General features: G+C 45.2%; 1 protein-coding gene across 1 annotated transcript in view; it reads right to left on the reverse strand.

Annotated features, from left to right (window-relative positions):
• Vps8 (VPS8 subunit of CORVET complex) overlaps positions 1 to 16,703 on the reverse strand; it is a 216,249-nt gene that overhangs the window by 68,376 nt on the left and 131,170 nt on the right. The window contains exons 36-38 of the mRNA XM_075968097.1: positions 6,900 to 7,047; positions 1,926 to 2,015; positions 794 to 836 (exon numbers count right to left, since the gene is read on the reverse strand). Coding sequence (XP_075824212.1) covers positions 794 to 836; positions 1,926 to 2,015; positions 6,900 to 7,047 — 281 coding nt within the window. The remainder of the gene's footprint in view (positions 1 to 793; positions 837 to 1,925; positions 2,016 to 6,899; positions 7,048 to 16,703) is intronic.

Genomic DNA, 16,703 nt, shown 5'->3' on the forward strand with positions numbered 1-16,703 from the left:
AGAAAACATTCAGCCAGATAGTGGGGATGTATGTACTGCAGTATGATAATATTTATTGTTGCTAAGTATTTTGGTAGTTTTCTCTTGTTTTATGATAATTTTTAAAAATTAAAAGAAATGTCAATGAACACAACAAAGCTTATATATCTGTGTCAGTCACTCCAGATTTACTGCTTGGGGGTACAGTAGACAAGAAGCCCTGATTTGCTGCTGTTTGGCATAGACACCAAGTTTAAGCCGTTAGTCATGGACCTACATGTAGTCAGACACCACAGTGAGCACCTTGGGGACCAGTGGCATGGCAAGATGCATGTAGCCTCCGCTGGGGACAGATGAGCCGGGATTTTGCTGGCGATACACAGATTAATTGAAATGGGTTAAATTAATATGTAAGAATTAGCCAATAAGAAGCTAGAGATAATAGACCAAGCAGAGATTTAATTAATACAGTTTCTGTGTGGTTATTTCAAGTCTCAGCAGCCGGGAACGAATGAGCAGCCTCTCCCAACACCTACACACAGCCAAGGCACACGTATAGAGTGCAATGGGGGATGACCACAAGACAGTGAGAGGGGCCACAGTCCCTGCACAGCTAACCTCATCACGCCACAGTAGTGCATGACTCTCTGTCAAGTATCCTTGAAAACGACTAAAACTTCCATCTACTATGAAAATAAAGGGTATCTATGAAAATGGCTATGTGTAGTTATTACTAAATTAAGGCAGTATATTATATAAAAATTTTTACAACATATGGTTAGTGGAGGAAAAGCATTCACATCCAAGAACTTACTTCCACCCTGCCGAGTTATCTCTTGCAGTCTGCTCTGCAGTCTCTAGAAGGTAAAAACACAGAGGTGACCAAACAGTTCATATTTCTACCCTCTACATACTTGCAGAACAAATTTTAGAGGTGAACCCCAAAGAAACAGGTGATGAGATGGCTCAGTATCTGCCACCAAGCCTTGAAGACCCGAGTTCCATCCCTGGGACCCACATGGTGGAAGGCGAGAAATGACCTCCACATGAACACTGTGGCTTGTGTGTGCCCACAGAAATACAGGTGTAAGTAAATAAACAGACACAATGTTCTTCTGCTGTCATTCAGCACTGACTTATCCACATAGTTTGCAGCGTAGGAATGGCCGCAAAAGGTCAAGTGTCACCAGTCTGCCCATGTGTGCCCCTCTGTACCACTGAGCAGTCACACTGGTGTCCCTCAGAGCAGCACTGAGGGTAGCAACTTATCATGTTTTGGATGCGAGTACGAAATTCTTATCAGGTCACGGAACACATGGGTGAGTTGCATGAGGTGAGGACATGACAAACCTATGCTCATAGCACACGTCCAGTCCTGCGTCTGACTTTCCCTAACATCCACAGTTGCACATATAACATTTGATAAAGTTTATTTTGACAAATGTACGTATTTGTGCACGGTCTGCAAAGAAAATAGTGATCATCGCTACCTTTGCATTATACTCATGCACTTTCTCAATGTCCAATGTTTTCTTTTGTATAATTCTTTCATGTCACCATGATGCTTTTGAGATTTCTCTCCTATTACATTTATAAGTGATGTTGTGCTGTGTAATATTTAGTTATGAGCAAACTGTCATTGCGTCTCCCTCCCTTGACACCTGGCATACTTCTAGATTTGGGATCTTCAGGAATGAGATTGTTTTATCACTCTTGCTCTGGTAATTTGTAGGCGGATTGGCTATACCATTTTACACTGTAGATACTTTTCATGAATATAAATTATGGCTTTAAAATGGTGCCATACATAAATATGGGGCTGTTCTCAATGAACTCCAAGATAAAACATATTTCTGTCTGCAGCTTACCTCGAAACACAAGAGACAAGGATAGACTGAGGCATTTCAGAGAGACAGAGTGTGACAATGAACACAGTCAAAAGCTACCTCCAGCAGCAGGAGGAAGGCGCCGTGGACATCCCCTTTCTTCTCCAACAGGTACGCAGTGACTTCGTGGAGCTGATACTTCTGTGTAATCTAGGAAAGAAAGAAAGCAAGAAAGAAAGCACTTCTGTAAATCTTGTTTACAGAGTACAAAGAGTACAGCACACAAAACACATGTGACAGTCATCAACAAACCCGGGCCTTCGCAGTACGCTACTGCACAGTACAGAATGCGGAGCCTGTCCTATAGTGAACCATCTGGCTGCTCTACTTTGAGCAAACTCATTCCTTTGTCTATTTTCCAAATTTGTCACACATCTGAATGAGGTACATCCCCTGGAGAAAAGCCAACACACATAAACAAACAATATGCCATAAAGGAGACAGTGTCAGCTGTAACTCTATATAAGCATTCAGAACAAAGCGACTGAAAAGGGGTAGATACTGGCGGACTTACGGGGTTTAGTAAAAGTTAATAAACTAGGAATATCTAAATCAGTGAAAGAAAACTAAGTGTGTTGAGAGACAAAAGGGGAAAGCACAGAGAATGGAAGCAAGTGAGTACTAGAGAAGGCTAAGGTGGCACAGGCAAGAGCAGGCGCCCAGATCGTCTCAACTTCTCCACTGCTGTGAGGATATACCCAGCGGACAACTTAAGGGAGAAGGGTCACTCTAGCTCACAGTTCAAAGCCACCGTCCCCCATGACGAAGAAGTTAAAACAGCAGCAGGTTGGTAGTGGCTGCTCATACCTCGTTCACAATCAGGGAGCAAAGCAGTGTGAGGAACGGCTGCTGGAGCGCGGCTCACTCTCTACTTCAGACAGTTCTCTCCGTGCCAACCACCCTACTCAAGATGGCCCCTCATTGGTGCCCAGAGGCTAGAGCACCTCACTGGTCAACCTTTCATAGGTGCCCAGAAGCTAGAGCACCCCTGTGGTGTCAACCCCTCCTAGGTGCTCAGAAGCTAGAGCACCCCTGTGGTGTCAACCCCTCCTAGGTACCCAGAGGCTGGAGCACTCACTTTTGCACCTAGTGGCTTCTTTCTCAGGTGACTCGATAACTGATCAAGCTGACAATTAACATTTTTGCACCATCACACAGATCAAAGGAGAAACATCTCAAGAAATGTAGAAAAATCATTTGGTAAAACATAACATGCTTTCATAGCCACACAACCAACCTGAACAGAAATTTAAGAGATGTTATCTCTGATTATCCTCTAATAAACACCATAATCACTGCAAAGTATCTGCGAAGTTCCCTTTAAATCAGAAACAGGATGGAAGGCACACTGCTTCTATTCAGTTGTGTCCTAGGGTACATAGACAAGTGAGAACAAGGCTGGGCTGTAGAACCCCAAACTATTACTATTCTTGGAAAGTGTCATAAAATACATACAAACAACTTGTATTGATCCCCTGCATTTAAATGCCACCGCAACAAACAATGAAAATGCCCTTGAGAGACAGGGCAGAGTGGTGCAAACCTTTATAATGACAGCACTCCGGAGGCAGCGGCAGGATCCGAGTCCAAGGCCAGCCTGCTCTACATACTGAGTTCTAGGTTAGCCAGGAATAGACAAAAAGACTCTGTCTTAAAAAATTAAAAAGGTCATAAAACCTTACCAAAGACACAGAGGCATTTTAGAAAGGCAAATATTTCTGAATGTGAAGCACCAGGACCACAGAGCTGACGATGCCCTCTGCACCGGTGCGAATTGCACCTCACAGTCGAAGCTCCAGGTCTCTAAAGAAATCTGGTTTTGTGGTTCCTGAGTGATGCAGGCTGGGAAGAGGGAGGGAGCATGGCTGTCCCTGGACAGTAAGCCTTCCTGTAAGCTGCAGTGGCTAACGTGTGATGTAGGGAAAGACATCCAAGGGACAGAGGAGAACCATACAAAGATCCGACAGCATGCTGTTAGAAATCAGTAAGGAGGTCCCCCGGTAGTCAGACTGATGACTGTCTTAAATGACATCACAGAACCTTCATCCAGCATCTGATGGAAGCAGATGTCTACAGAGGAGAACCACACATAGATCTGTGCATGTGTAGAGTTTAATCTAACACAGCATGCTGTTAGAAATCAGTAAGGAGGTCCCCCCGTAGTCAGACTGATGACTGTCTTAAATGACATCACAGAACCTTCATCCAGCATCTGATGGAAGCAGATGTCTACAGAGGAGCACTGGGCTGAGCTCCCAAAGTTGAAGAGAGGAAGGAGCGAGAATACAAGCAAAGGGTTCAAGACCATGATGAGGATACCCACTTAAACAGCTTACCTGAGCTAATGGGAGCCCACTGACTTCGGCCTGACAGCAGGGATACCAGCATAGGACCAAACTAGGCCCTCTAAATGTGGGTGACAGTTGTATGGCCGAGGCAAGCTGTGGGGCCACTGTCAGAACCAGGATTTACCCCTACTGCTTGTACTGACTTTCTGGAACTCATTCTCTTTGGAGAATACCTTGCTCAGCCTAGATATAGTGGGGAGGGCCTTGGTCCTGCCTCAAAGCAACATACTAGACTTTGGTGACTTCCCATGGGAAACCTTACCCTCTCTGAGGAATGGATGGGGCTGGGGTGGGGGGAAGTTTAGGGAACAGGAAGAGGGAAAGAAGTGGGAGCTGGGACTGGAATGTAAAATGAGAAAAGATAGGTTTTTTAAATAAATAAATCAGTAAGGAGGGTGTGTTGAGTAGTTTTATGTCAACTTGACACAAGCCAGAGTCATCTGAGAGGAGGGAGCCTCCACTGAAGACTGGGTTATAGTCAAGCCTGTGGGGCATTTTCTTAATTAGTGACTGATATGGGAGGGCCCAGCCCTTTGTGGGTGGTGCCATTCCTGAGCTGGTGGTCCTGGGTTCTAGAAGAAAGCAGGCTGAGCGAGCCATGAGGAGCAAGCCAATAAACAGCTCCCCTCCATGGCCTCTGCATCAGCTCCTGCTTCCATGTTCTTGCCCTGTTTGTGTTCCTGTACTGACTTCCTTCAGTGATGAGGAAGGATAAGCCGAATCAACTCTTAGCTCCCCAAGTTTCTTTGGTCATAGTGTCTCATCACAGCAGTAACCCTGACTCAGACAGAGGGCCAGCAAAATGGTTCAGTGGGGAAAGGGGCTGCCTGAAAACTGATGGCCTCAGTTCAGTCCCCAGATGCCATGGGGGAAGGACTCTTGAAAGTTGTCCGCACATGCATGTGTCTGTGTGTGCGTATCTCCATATATATGTGTGTATATTATCACTGTATGTGCATATATATGTATACAACACGCACATACAATGAAAATAAATAATTTTTTAAAAAATTCAGTGAGGAAAGCTCATAAAATATAAGTAAGGTCATTTAGCATCATGTAAGGAAGAAGATATAACCCTTTCTCTTGATCAGCCTACAGATGGATTAAAGTCTAAAACCTAAGATGTTAAATTACAGAAATCAGAAGGGAAACCTTTTGTGTCAGGAGTGCACAAGCTTAACCCTTAGAAGAGTGAGCTGAAGCAGAAGTAGAAGCCATGCTAACGATGCACCAGACAGGATGAAGATGCACTTCTAATGCACAGCTGGTGGAGAACAAGGGATGCAGAAATCAGACCAACTTCTACAAGTGAATGAGAAGGGCAAACACCTAGCAGGAAAAGGGAACCGACGTGAATGCCTACTAGGGACATCATCACACTGTCAAAATGAAACATACTAAATACATTAAGTGGAAATGTTTCCCAACTGGTTAAAAAATTAAGACTCATCAAGGCTGTGGGGAAATGACACACATCAAAAACACTGGTAAGAACAGAAACTGCTGGGAATACTGGAAATATCAGCACTCGGCTACCATAGCAGGCACAGCCCACCTGAGGTGCACAGGCCACCTATGAATGCATCCTAGCACATGTTTAGAAGTCACATGATATCAAAGGATAGGTCACATCTGGGTCAAGTCCATTTCCAGTGGGAAGCCATGCAGGCACATGAATTTATGCACAAGAATACAGACTTGCAGCTCTGATAATAATAGCAAAAAACCCACAGGGTTGAAGGGTAAACACCACACCACGCATTTGGTTGATGGTAACCTCAGAGGAAAAGGGATGGGAGAAAGACAAAAAGGTGCTTTATCTGTAAAATAAGTAAGGCAAGGTTGGAACTGAAATTTACTTGGTTGGTCCTTGGAGTTGATACTGTGCGCATCCTGCAATACCTGACATATTTTATAACTCAATATTTTTAAAGTACGAAGACAGCAGGGAGTGGATGCAGAAAATACAGGTCGCTATTGGTTAGGAGAAAAAGGAAAGCAGACATAATGTTCTATCTAAATGTTAAATGGGGAACATATTAGTCTCATAACACACACCCCCACCTCCACACACACGGTCTCTGTCTGTCTGCCTCTGTCTCTCACTCACTGAGAAGCAGAAGAAAGTAACTAAGAAAATTCAAGGTGCATGCCTTTAATTCCAGCACTCAGGAGGCAGAGGTAGGCAGATCTCTGAGTTTGAGAGCAGCCTGGTCTACAGAGTGAGTTCCAGGACAACCAGGGCTGCACAGAGAGACCTGGTCTCTAAAAGGAAGGAAGGAAATCGAGGCAAGGAAGGAGAGTGCTGAAGCTGCTGGGCTGTTTAGCCTGCTGCACTTCCTGGCTCTCCAGGACTATTTAACCTTCACTGTCTGCAGACAGGAACTTGCCGAGGTCCCTTTTCCAGGCTCACTTTGCTAGTTCGAATTTAAATAAAACCTGACTCATTGCAGGGACGGCTGAGTGTTGTCTCAAAGCAGCTGACTATTGCAGTGACGATGCCACCTTGGGTGCCAGCACTTAATACTTTCCAGCTTCTGCAAGAACCATACACCTGAGTCTCTGTGCGCACGGGGGAAGGGGAGACCCTGCGGGGAACCTCACTTGTCGTGTATCCTGCGGGGAACCTCACTTGTCGTGTGCACGCATGCACACATGCACGCACACACGCGGCAGGCCTCACCTGAATGGTTTCCTCTAGACGGTAGCACTCGAGGACTTGCAGCGTCTCTATGACTTGGTCTGGACTGAACTGACACAGCAGCTCGATGAACTGCTCTGTAACAGAAGGCGGTATCTGCAGCAACTCCTGGTTGATGTGAACGCCCTCCCTGAAAGCAGAAGGCAAGAGGGCACATCTATAATCAAAAGGAGCAGCTTACCTCATTAAAGCAAGGCCACCCTCTATGAGCTAAAACTATGAACTCAATCTGCCTATTGGGTTGGACTACTCTGCTGCACTCTACTGTACATAACAGTAGAGGTGTGGAATAGGTCTTGGCTCACATGGAACAATTAACAAAAGTCATACTTTGTCCTAAAAGAAATAAGACCCAATTCAGCTTAAACAATGAGAACTATGAGTTGCTGTACTTACCAAATAACCCCAGTCTGAGCTGCTGTTCCCACTGTACGTCCCCTCCCAGCCACAATGACAGCACTGTGCTGGCTAGTTTCTGTAACTTGACACAGACTACAGTCCTCTGGGAAGTCCACTGAGAAAACACCCCCACCAGACTGAGCCCATCCCATGGGGGCAGTGTCACCCTGGTGGTGGTCCTGGGTCATTATAAGAAAGCAAGCTGACACTCCGCTCGAACAGACTGGCGCCTACTACATTCTACATCTCATTCTTCGGAAAACAAAGTTCGGCTTCCACCCCCACCAAAGAAGCATCTCTTCACTGCGAATGAAGGCTTTGGGGCAAGGTTTCACAACCCCCCTCAGTACTTTAACAAACTGGGGTCACTAAGCTAAGCAAGTCTGTCTGCTTGAAAACTCTTTGTCCTTAGATGTGGTAGTAAACCACCAATTACTTTTGATGCTTGGACTGAGAACTCAACTATACACCCCAATGCAGACTTTGACACGCAACTGTTAACTTGTTTTCTCCATTGCTTTCACTCGGGTCAGCTTGCTTCACAAGACCTAAAGGCTGAAGTTTCAGCTTTTCACAAACATTCCATGTTAGAAAGGCCACAGTTAGTCCAGGCCATCAAAGCACGCAACCGTGTCAGACTACCTGAACAAAGGCCTCGCCCCCAGATATTACCGGTAGCAAAGACCTATAAAATCAATGTGGAACTGTGAAATAATAAATACTACACTGTATAAAACTCCACAAGCAACTGGCTTAGGTAGTGTGATAATCAACACTGTCGGCTTGACAAGATCAAGAGCCACCTGGGAGACAAGTCTCTGGGAACCTGTGTGGAGGTCTCGATAAGGAGCCCAGATTGTGGGCGCACCATTCTGTGGGCTCAGGTCCTAAACTGAGCAGAAAGAAGAAAACAGCTGGGACACAGCATCCATCTTTCCATGCTTCCAGACTGAAGGTGCACTGTGATCCCACGGGATACCTCGTGCCCCACCTTCGCTGCCAGGGCTCACAGTCAACTGTGAGGCAGATAAGCCCTACCTGCTTTAGTCTGCTTTTTAACAGCAACTGGAAGAGGAACTGATACAGATGGAGCCCTGTTCCCTGGCAAGGAGGAATCAGTGGCATTGATTCCTCCCCTGCTGTCGGTAATGACTCTTCACCTTGTGACTAGCTGTCTGGAGTCCCTCAGATAGGAACAGCTGCAATGCCGTGAATTTTGTTTGTTTGTTTGGATGTGGCAGAGGCCAAAGAGAACAGGCATCTCATTCTGTGTGACAGCCCACCCTCTGCTACATCATACTGATGGAGCCATGGACCTGGGATTTGGTCACTTTCTGCTTCCTTAGCTTAACTAATAGTGTCAGATTTTCTAATTTCTTCTGCTTGTGTTATGTGTTGCATGCACGCATGTGCTGGTGTGTGAGCATGTGTGCGCGTGTGCATGTGCACAGAGGTCTGAAGTTGACATCAGATGTCTTCCACAATTTCACTCCACTCTGTGTATTGAGGCAAGGTCTCTCAGTGAATCTTGAACTCAACAATACCAACTATTCTTGTTAGCCAACTTGCCCTGTGGATTGCCCCGCCTCTGCCGCCTGAGTGCTGGGGTCACAGGTGGCCTTAATGCCTGTTCAGCTTTTATAAGACCCTAAGATTCAAACTGTGGTCCTTACACTTCTGTGACAAGTGCCCTATTCCCTGCGCCATCCTGCCAACCCTCCAAGTCTTATTAAAAATTTGGATACTGCTATGATAGTCATGAAAAAGAATGTTTCGTTCCTCTTGCTCTCCCACATGGACAGAGAGACAGCCTTTATAAGTCACCAGGAGAGACAGAAAGGATCAGCTCAAACGACATCAGGTACAGACACTATTTAGGCCAGCCCAATGCTGTACAGACTAGATTAAAAACTCATGGGAAAGGGAGGGCCAAATACACAAAATACCCATAGATGACTAAAACTATTCCAAAGTACCATTAATTATGATACAAGCTCTGCAACCATCCTCATCACGTATACAATCGTCCTTATGCCCATCACTAGAATCGGTTGGCTGTCCCTAGCAAGGGCTGTCTGACCCAGTCTGAAGTCTGGAAAGAGGCATCTCAGCAGTCTCCACAGGCACACTTCCAGGTTCAGGTGAGGCAGACCAGAGGCAGTTCTGTGACACCACCACACAGACACTCTTTAAACATCTCCCAGCAAAGGTTTGGGAACTGATGTTGGGGCAGCTCCTAGGCAGTCGCCATGAGCACATGAACCAGCACAAGCAAACACCTGCTGACTTGCTCTGTAAGAAGACTGAAAACCACCTATGTCCCCAAATGAAAACTCAAAGGTGAACAATCATTCATTTCATCCAAGACTTAAGGCAATGCCAGCAGCAGAGACAGGTGGGAACAATCACTAGAGCCAAAGCAGAGCAGACACTAGGCTTCTGGGTTCCTGCAGGAGACGCATTGGTCCAACCGTGAAGGGCACTGAAAACTCCCCTCCTGTCCACCAGGAAGAAGAGAGAAACAGACACCTCAAAATACACAGAGCAGTTCATTCTTCTCAACAGGCCCGCCATGATGGATGGGACTACATCACGCTCAGTTGATTAATGACTTGTGAATCCAGATACCTTAGCTGTGGCATTTGAAAACACAGTCTTTGCAGACACAGTGAGTTGAATAAGGTCACAGGGGAGGTCACTGCACCTCTGACTGGACAAATTTCTGTGATGGAGACATGCACAGGGAGAGTACTGGGTGAAAATGGAGTTCCTACGCCTAGGAAAGCCAGACTGCCATGACCCACCAGAGATGGTGGAGGGGAGAAGGGCTCTCCCTTGTGGCCTTTGGAGGGAGCAACCCTGCCAGTCCAGCCTCCAGAGCTGTGAGGCAGCGAGCTTCTGCAGACCTGCTCCTGAGGAGCCCACAAACTGGGGTTCACAGCGCTTAACTGACCTGGAGAAGACAAATGCCCAACTCAAGCCTTTCTGCCTCAGAGAAAAGGTGACATTCTGTGAACACAAGGGACAGGGCCTCAATGGCTAAAATCCAGTTGAAGAACACTGGTGGAAACCAGTGTTCCAGACTTTCCTCAAGAAGCAATTTCTATGGGAACCCAAGGGAAGAAAGAAAAGGGGGGGGGGGGGTAGCAATTCCAGCCCGAGATATTACAGCTACAGCAAGCAATAAATACAGACTCTAAGGCAGATGAACATTAGAACTCAAAATCTGAGGGTCCATTTACTCCGGTTTCTTTTACATAGAGATGTCTAACTTTCACCCCCAAATTACAAGACATACGAGGAGACAAAACAATGTGGTTTGAAAAGATGCAGCAAGCAACAGAAGCAGACTGAGCGGCGGTGCTGGGATGTGAAATAACGCCCTAAGAGTTTTGAAAGGAAAAGCAGGCAAGCAAGAAGAGAATACCATAAGCACACAGACGCACACAGACTCGAAGACTGGATGAAAACCTAGAAGAAAAAACAACACAGAAGTAAAGAGCGCCTCTCGCATATTCGCAGTGTTGCAGGAACAGCATTTAAAGTGCCGAGGGGAAAAGCAGCCAGGGACTGAAACAGCTGAAGGAAGAGTCTGGGAGCTTCTCTGGGTGTCCACAGACATGTCCAAAACTGGAAAGCAACAAAGAAAAGCAGAACAGAATATCCACGAACTACAGTAAGACCAGGAAAAATAAATACACAGTGGAACTGTGAGAGAGAAAAAGAAAGTGGGGAAGAAATAAACAGTAGCCCAATTTAAACCATAGGTCTGAGAAGAGTAAAGAACATCAAAAACTAGATGCTTAAAAAACAAAACAGAACAAGCAAACAAAACAAAGCACCCCACACAGAGGAGCATCAGACTCCGACGAGTGGAGGGGAGCCAGAGGGAAGACCTTAAAGACGCAGGTGGAGAGAACAGACGGGGAGTTCAATAGACCTCAAACACCATGCAAGCAGAGCAGGAACAGTGTTTAAGTGCTGAAGGGAAAAGCAAAACAGCAACTTAAAATTCTGTAATTCAGCAAAATTAGCTCTTAAAAGCTGAAAGGGAAATATTTTCTCAGACAAAGAAAAATTGAGAGACTACGCTGCAACACATCTGCTTTACAAGGAATGCTGAAAGTAGCTCTTTGGGAAGTGGGAAGAGCATGGGAGACACATGCTAGCAGACATCACCCGGCTCAGCAGAGCCACGGCACAGGCGGCACAGCTCACTGAGCACAGCCTGAAAGGAGCGGTGGACTGCTGATGCCCACAGCTCTCAGACTCCATTACTGTCAACAGATCTGGCCAAATACAGGAAGCTGCTGGAAAGGAAGGGTTTTTCTCTTTCAAATAATTTGGAATATTAATTTACTTATTCCTCTGTTTTGTGTGTGTGTGTGTATTTGGGGATAAGGTGCACATACGGTGGCCAGAGGACAACCTGTGGGAATTGCTCCTTCTACCATGTTATTTCTAGGGACTGAACTTCAGTTGTCAGTCTTGGGTGCAAGTGCCTTATGAAACCATCACACACCCCTAGTATTTTGTTTGTTTGATTTTGTTTGTTTTTTAATGAATGCACATAAACTGTCCAATTACAATCAGGGAAGGTGGAAAATAAGTGATAGACAGGCAGAAGAGGAACAGGTGAAGAAGAACAATCTCTACTCACAGAAGAGTAGAATTTTAATGACCCTTTTTGATTGCAAAGTGGAGAAATGTGAGTATTTTTGCAAAGAGGATTAAAAATAGCAAAATTTATGGAACTTCTGTTGTGGCACTAACATGCCAGCTGTCATTGTGTCAGAGGTGTGCACTGCAAAGGGCGAAACCTCCAAGGGCACCAAGCAAGCTTCTGCTTTTAACTTAACTGGCCAGGGCAGACAGCAGGTGGCTAGCCACGCCCACACTCTCCTCTGACCATCCTTCTCGTCTCTGCTGTTCCTCATTCATGTTCTCGTGCTTGCTGATTTAGATCCAGTTAGATTCCCAAGTGTTTAATTGGCCTCCTTCCCTATTTCCTTCTTAGAATAGCCTTTTCTATTATGAATGCTAAGATGGTAACTTTTCTATTAATCATTCTTTAAGTATTTTCTAAAACAGAATCAAATCAAAGCACATGTACGGCTTTACAGCCACGACCTACATGCAGGTGAGCTGTACTCAAGAAAGCAGTGTGGAAGAATGAGGACACAGACACACAAAGGGAGGGATGGGCAGACTCCAAGCTGCCCAGCTATTGTGGAGCAATTCTTTTGTACGCTGTGAAGATGTATCACTCTGATTGGTTTAATAAAAAGCTAAATGGCCAATAGCTAGGCAGGATTTCCAGAGGATGCTGGGAAGAAGGAGGGCAGAGATGCCAGAAGATGCAGAGAAAGCAGCATGGGCAATACAGAGCAAAGGTAACCAAATCGTGTAAAAGAACATAGATTAAAAGATATGGGCTAACTTAAGTTATAAGAGCTAGTTAGAAAGAAGCCTAAGCTATCAGCCGAGCTTTCGTAGTTAATGACAAGTCTCTGTGTCATTACTGGGGAGCCAATGGTCCCAATGAAAAGTCCAACTGCACCCAGTACTACTAAGGGGTGAAGAGACAGGAGGAACAAGAGGAAAGAAGCCCATGAAGCTAGGCAGATGGGCCAGGCCAGGTCAAGAAAAGCTGGGATTTTTGCTGTGGGTGAGGGGAGCAGAAAGAAGTTTAAGGACAGGAAGGTGACAACCGCACACTTTGCTCACTGAGGGTAGAGACAGCTGGATGGGAGAGATGAGGGTGTGGACATCAGAGAGTCTAATACTCAAGAGACATGGGAGACCGGAGTTTTAGATTTCAACTGCTTGTTTTGATATGTTCTCTTACCAGGTTTCCCAGGCTGGTCTCAAGTGAGCCTCCTGCCCTGGCCCCCCGAGTAGCCCACACTACACATAGGTACCATCGTGGCTGGTTTGTAGATCCTAAGGGCTGTCTGACTGTGTGCTATACCTAAGAAGATGGAACGGCAGTGGATCAGAAAGTGAAACCACACCATCTTGGAGGATTCTACCAGAGCACACGAGAACTGCCCCACATCAGCCTGTGCCTTCTATCGGGAGGAAGTGAGTTCTTTGACGGCAGACGCTGCTGTCATCTCCATTTGGTCTCCCACGCCAGTCACCATGCTCAGCAGGCTTCAGCTGAAACTATTCAATGATCTGATTAAGTCGATAAAGCCATTTGCTAAGAAATAAAGTGAAGGGAGAGGTTTGAGTTAGAAAAAGAGTAACTGTAGCAACCTCCCTGTAAGGGTTGAATAAAGGAATAAATGTGTATAGGCTGCACACACGGTGCAGGGAGAATGTGGAGAGAGGGGCAAGGAGGTGGTACTACAATTAAAAATATTGAATCTGGGCTTCTGGTGATATACTAGTCAAGGGAGACAAGGTTGACCACGCTGACAAACGTATTTCCCACTGGCAACTCACTGAAGAAGGCTGTATTTCTGTATGGAAAAGTTCAAGAGCATCTATTGTGTTCTAGTTTTTAATTTTGAGGCGCCCTATTTCAACATTGAGATTGGGTATCTTAAGATGTCCCTTCAGAGATATTCACAGAAATACTGACAAATCCAAAGACAACCCAGAACCATTTCCATAATCTGTATTTTGCTTCTTGGCAAAGTTACTCATGCTCAGTTTTTACTTTATCTTGATTGAAGACTTAAATACAACACGCCATTTGATGTGAGAGCTTTAGAAAAGCCCTATTATATACTTCAGAGCCCTCCAAGATATTGTTCACAAACGCCCCCACACTGGGGCAGAGCTGTGAGTATAAATTCACTTGCACATCCTCTAGAGTCTACACAGTTCACGTCCTAACAAAGGCCACAGTGTCCTTCGTGGTGTCCATCAAGCATGCCGCCTGCACAGATGCCGGTCTGTCAGGAGTCCTGCAGGGACTGGTGGTCAGCAGGAGTCAGGCACAGGAGGTGGGGCAGGCCCTGGGTAGCAGCTGCCAGGGGAGAGAGATGGAAGAGGATGGAGGATCCCTTCTCTCCCAAGTGGATCTACCATGTTTCCGGAGGATTAACCCCCCTCCAACTATCGAATCTTTCTTCCAAGTACAGATACCATGTGACTCTATTATCTTTGTAGGTCATTTAAGTCTAGACAAAATTATCATATAATAAAGAAAACTTAAAGGATTTGGGTAAAGAAAGAAAGATCTAAAAATTCAGCTAGAATGCTGTTGATGGCTGGGTGGTGGTGGCACACACCTTTAATCCCAGCACTTGGGAGGCAGAGGCAGGCGGATCTCTGTGAGTTCGAGGCCAGCCTTGTCTACAAGAGCTAGTTCCAGGACAGCCAGGGCTGCACGGAGAAACTTGCCCCCTCAAAAACAAGCAGCTGTTTACAGACTGTGGCAACTAAGACAGCTCAAGGTAGTGGTCAGATATGCATAAGTTGTGTGTGTGTGTGTGTGTGTGTTTATCCCAGGGACCCTTCAGACAGCAGAGTGGATGAGGCATCTGAAAAGAATAACATAGAGTTGTAGACTCGTCACTGGAGATGATGAAACCATCCAAACTGTTGACTTCTCACTTTGAGGTCAAGAGGCAACTTGGAGAAATATCTGGAAACCCTATCGGTCTGCTGACTACTGCTACCACACACGTTGGTTACAGTGAGAAATCAAGCTGGTGCTGATCTGGAAGGTTCCCTGCTGGCTAGTTTTCCAAGTACAGAAGGTGCTATGCAGACCACTGGGAAGAGAAGGCATCAGTGGTCTTACACAGAAGTGTAAGCTACAATAAAATGCCTCAGTGCAATAGAGTGGTTACAGGGTGACCATCTGCTTTTTACAGTGGATTTAAGGACTACTGCACAGAAGGGAACTCATGCCTGGCCAAATGCCTGTAGTCACAGATCCTCCTGGAGAAACTACTGCCTAAATACTTAAGCTTATGCCCATAGATTAGTGCAGATCTTGGCCCTCAGCAGAGAAACATCTCTGTTTGGATGGTAGTTAATAGAGACTCACAGCTGATCAAAGAGCAGAAAATGAATGGCTATTGAATGCATAGCCATAAACATCTACACCACACCCAAAGGCTCAGGGAAACTTACAGAAGAGCAGCAGAAAGATTGCAAAGCCAGAGGTCTTGGGGGACTGTTGCAAGACAATGTCTTCTGGACATGACAGAAAACCAGAGCAGCTCTGATTGCCTGAGCAAGATCTACACAAGATCAAGCCAACCCACATGTCAGCATGGATGGAGAAGGGCTTTTGAGGCCCCACCCCTAGCAAGGAGCTATTGGTAGTTGGTGGTTGATGGCAGAAGGAGAATCAGTTCTCGCCAACCATGTGCTCCAGTGGATGGCTGGCCCGACACTCATGTGTGTAGAGGCAGTATTAAATGGGACTCCATATTTACAAAAGAAAAATTAAAAAGAAAAACAGGAAGGAGCATGAGGCAGGAAGGGGTGGAGAATGTCTGGGAGGATGTGAAGGGGGATAAATATGACAAAAACACATTGTATGCGTGTATTAAATTATCGAAGAATAATTTTAAAAAGAATGTATTACTTCTAAGGAAGTTCATAACAAGAGAGACCTCATATAACTTAATGATGTTCCTTAAAGCCTTATGTATTGTAAGTTGGGGGAAACACAAAGAATCAATGAAACAAAGAGTTGGTTGTTGTTTTTTTAAGACAGACAAAAATCAACAAACTTTTAATCAAGCTAACCAAAGAAGAGAAGATTACTAATATAATTTCTATCTTCCTGAACTGGCAGGACTAATGTTATAAAAATGGCTATATTGTCAAAAGGACTGCAGATTTTCTGTAATTCCATCAAAACTTCACTGACCTCTTCCAGAACTAGAGGAAATCCTAAAATTCATATGGAAGCAGAAAAGACTAATGATACCCAAAGCAATCTTACACAGAAAGAGCCCTGACTGCCAAGATACCACAATACTGAACCTTGAACTGTGTTGTGGAGCTACAGTGACGCGCCAAACAGACAAACAGAACAACAGAACAGATTAGAGGACCCAGAAACAACCCTGCACAGGTATGCCCACTTCATTTTTGACAAAGGTGTCAAAAACCATATACTTGGGGGAAAAAAAGCCTTCCTATTTAACAAATGATGCAAGCAGAAATGGATTTCCACCTGCAGAAAAATAAAATGGGATCTATATCTCTCACCCTGAAAACAATCAATTCAGAGTAGATCAAAGAACTTCATTTAAAAACCAAAACAACAACACTGCAAGAAGAGAATACAGTGAAAACATCTTGATACATAGTATAGCCAAGAATTTTTTACATCAAATCAAAAGGGTTCTGTGAACAGCAAAGGAAACCATCAGGGGAGTGAAAAAACAGCCTACAGATGGGCGAAAACCT

The sequence above is a fragment of the Microtus pennsylvanicus genome, chromosome 1 (assembly GCF_037038515.1).
Source record: "Microtus pennsylvanicus isolate mMicPen1 chromosome 1, mMicPen1.hap1, whole genome shotgun sequence".
Classification (NCBI taxonomy): domain Eukaryota; kingdom Metazoa; phylum Chordata; class Mammalia; order Rodentia; family Cricetidae; genus Microtus; species Microtus pennsylvanicus.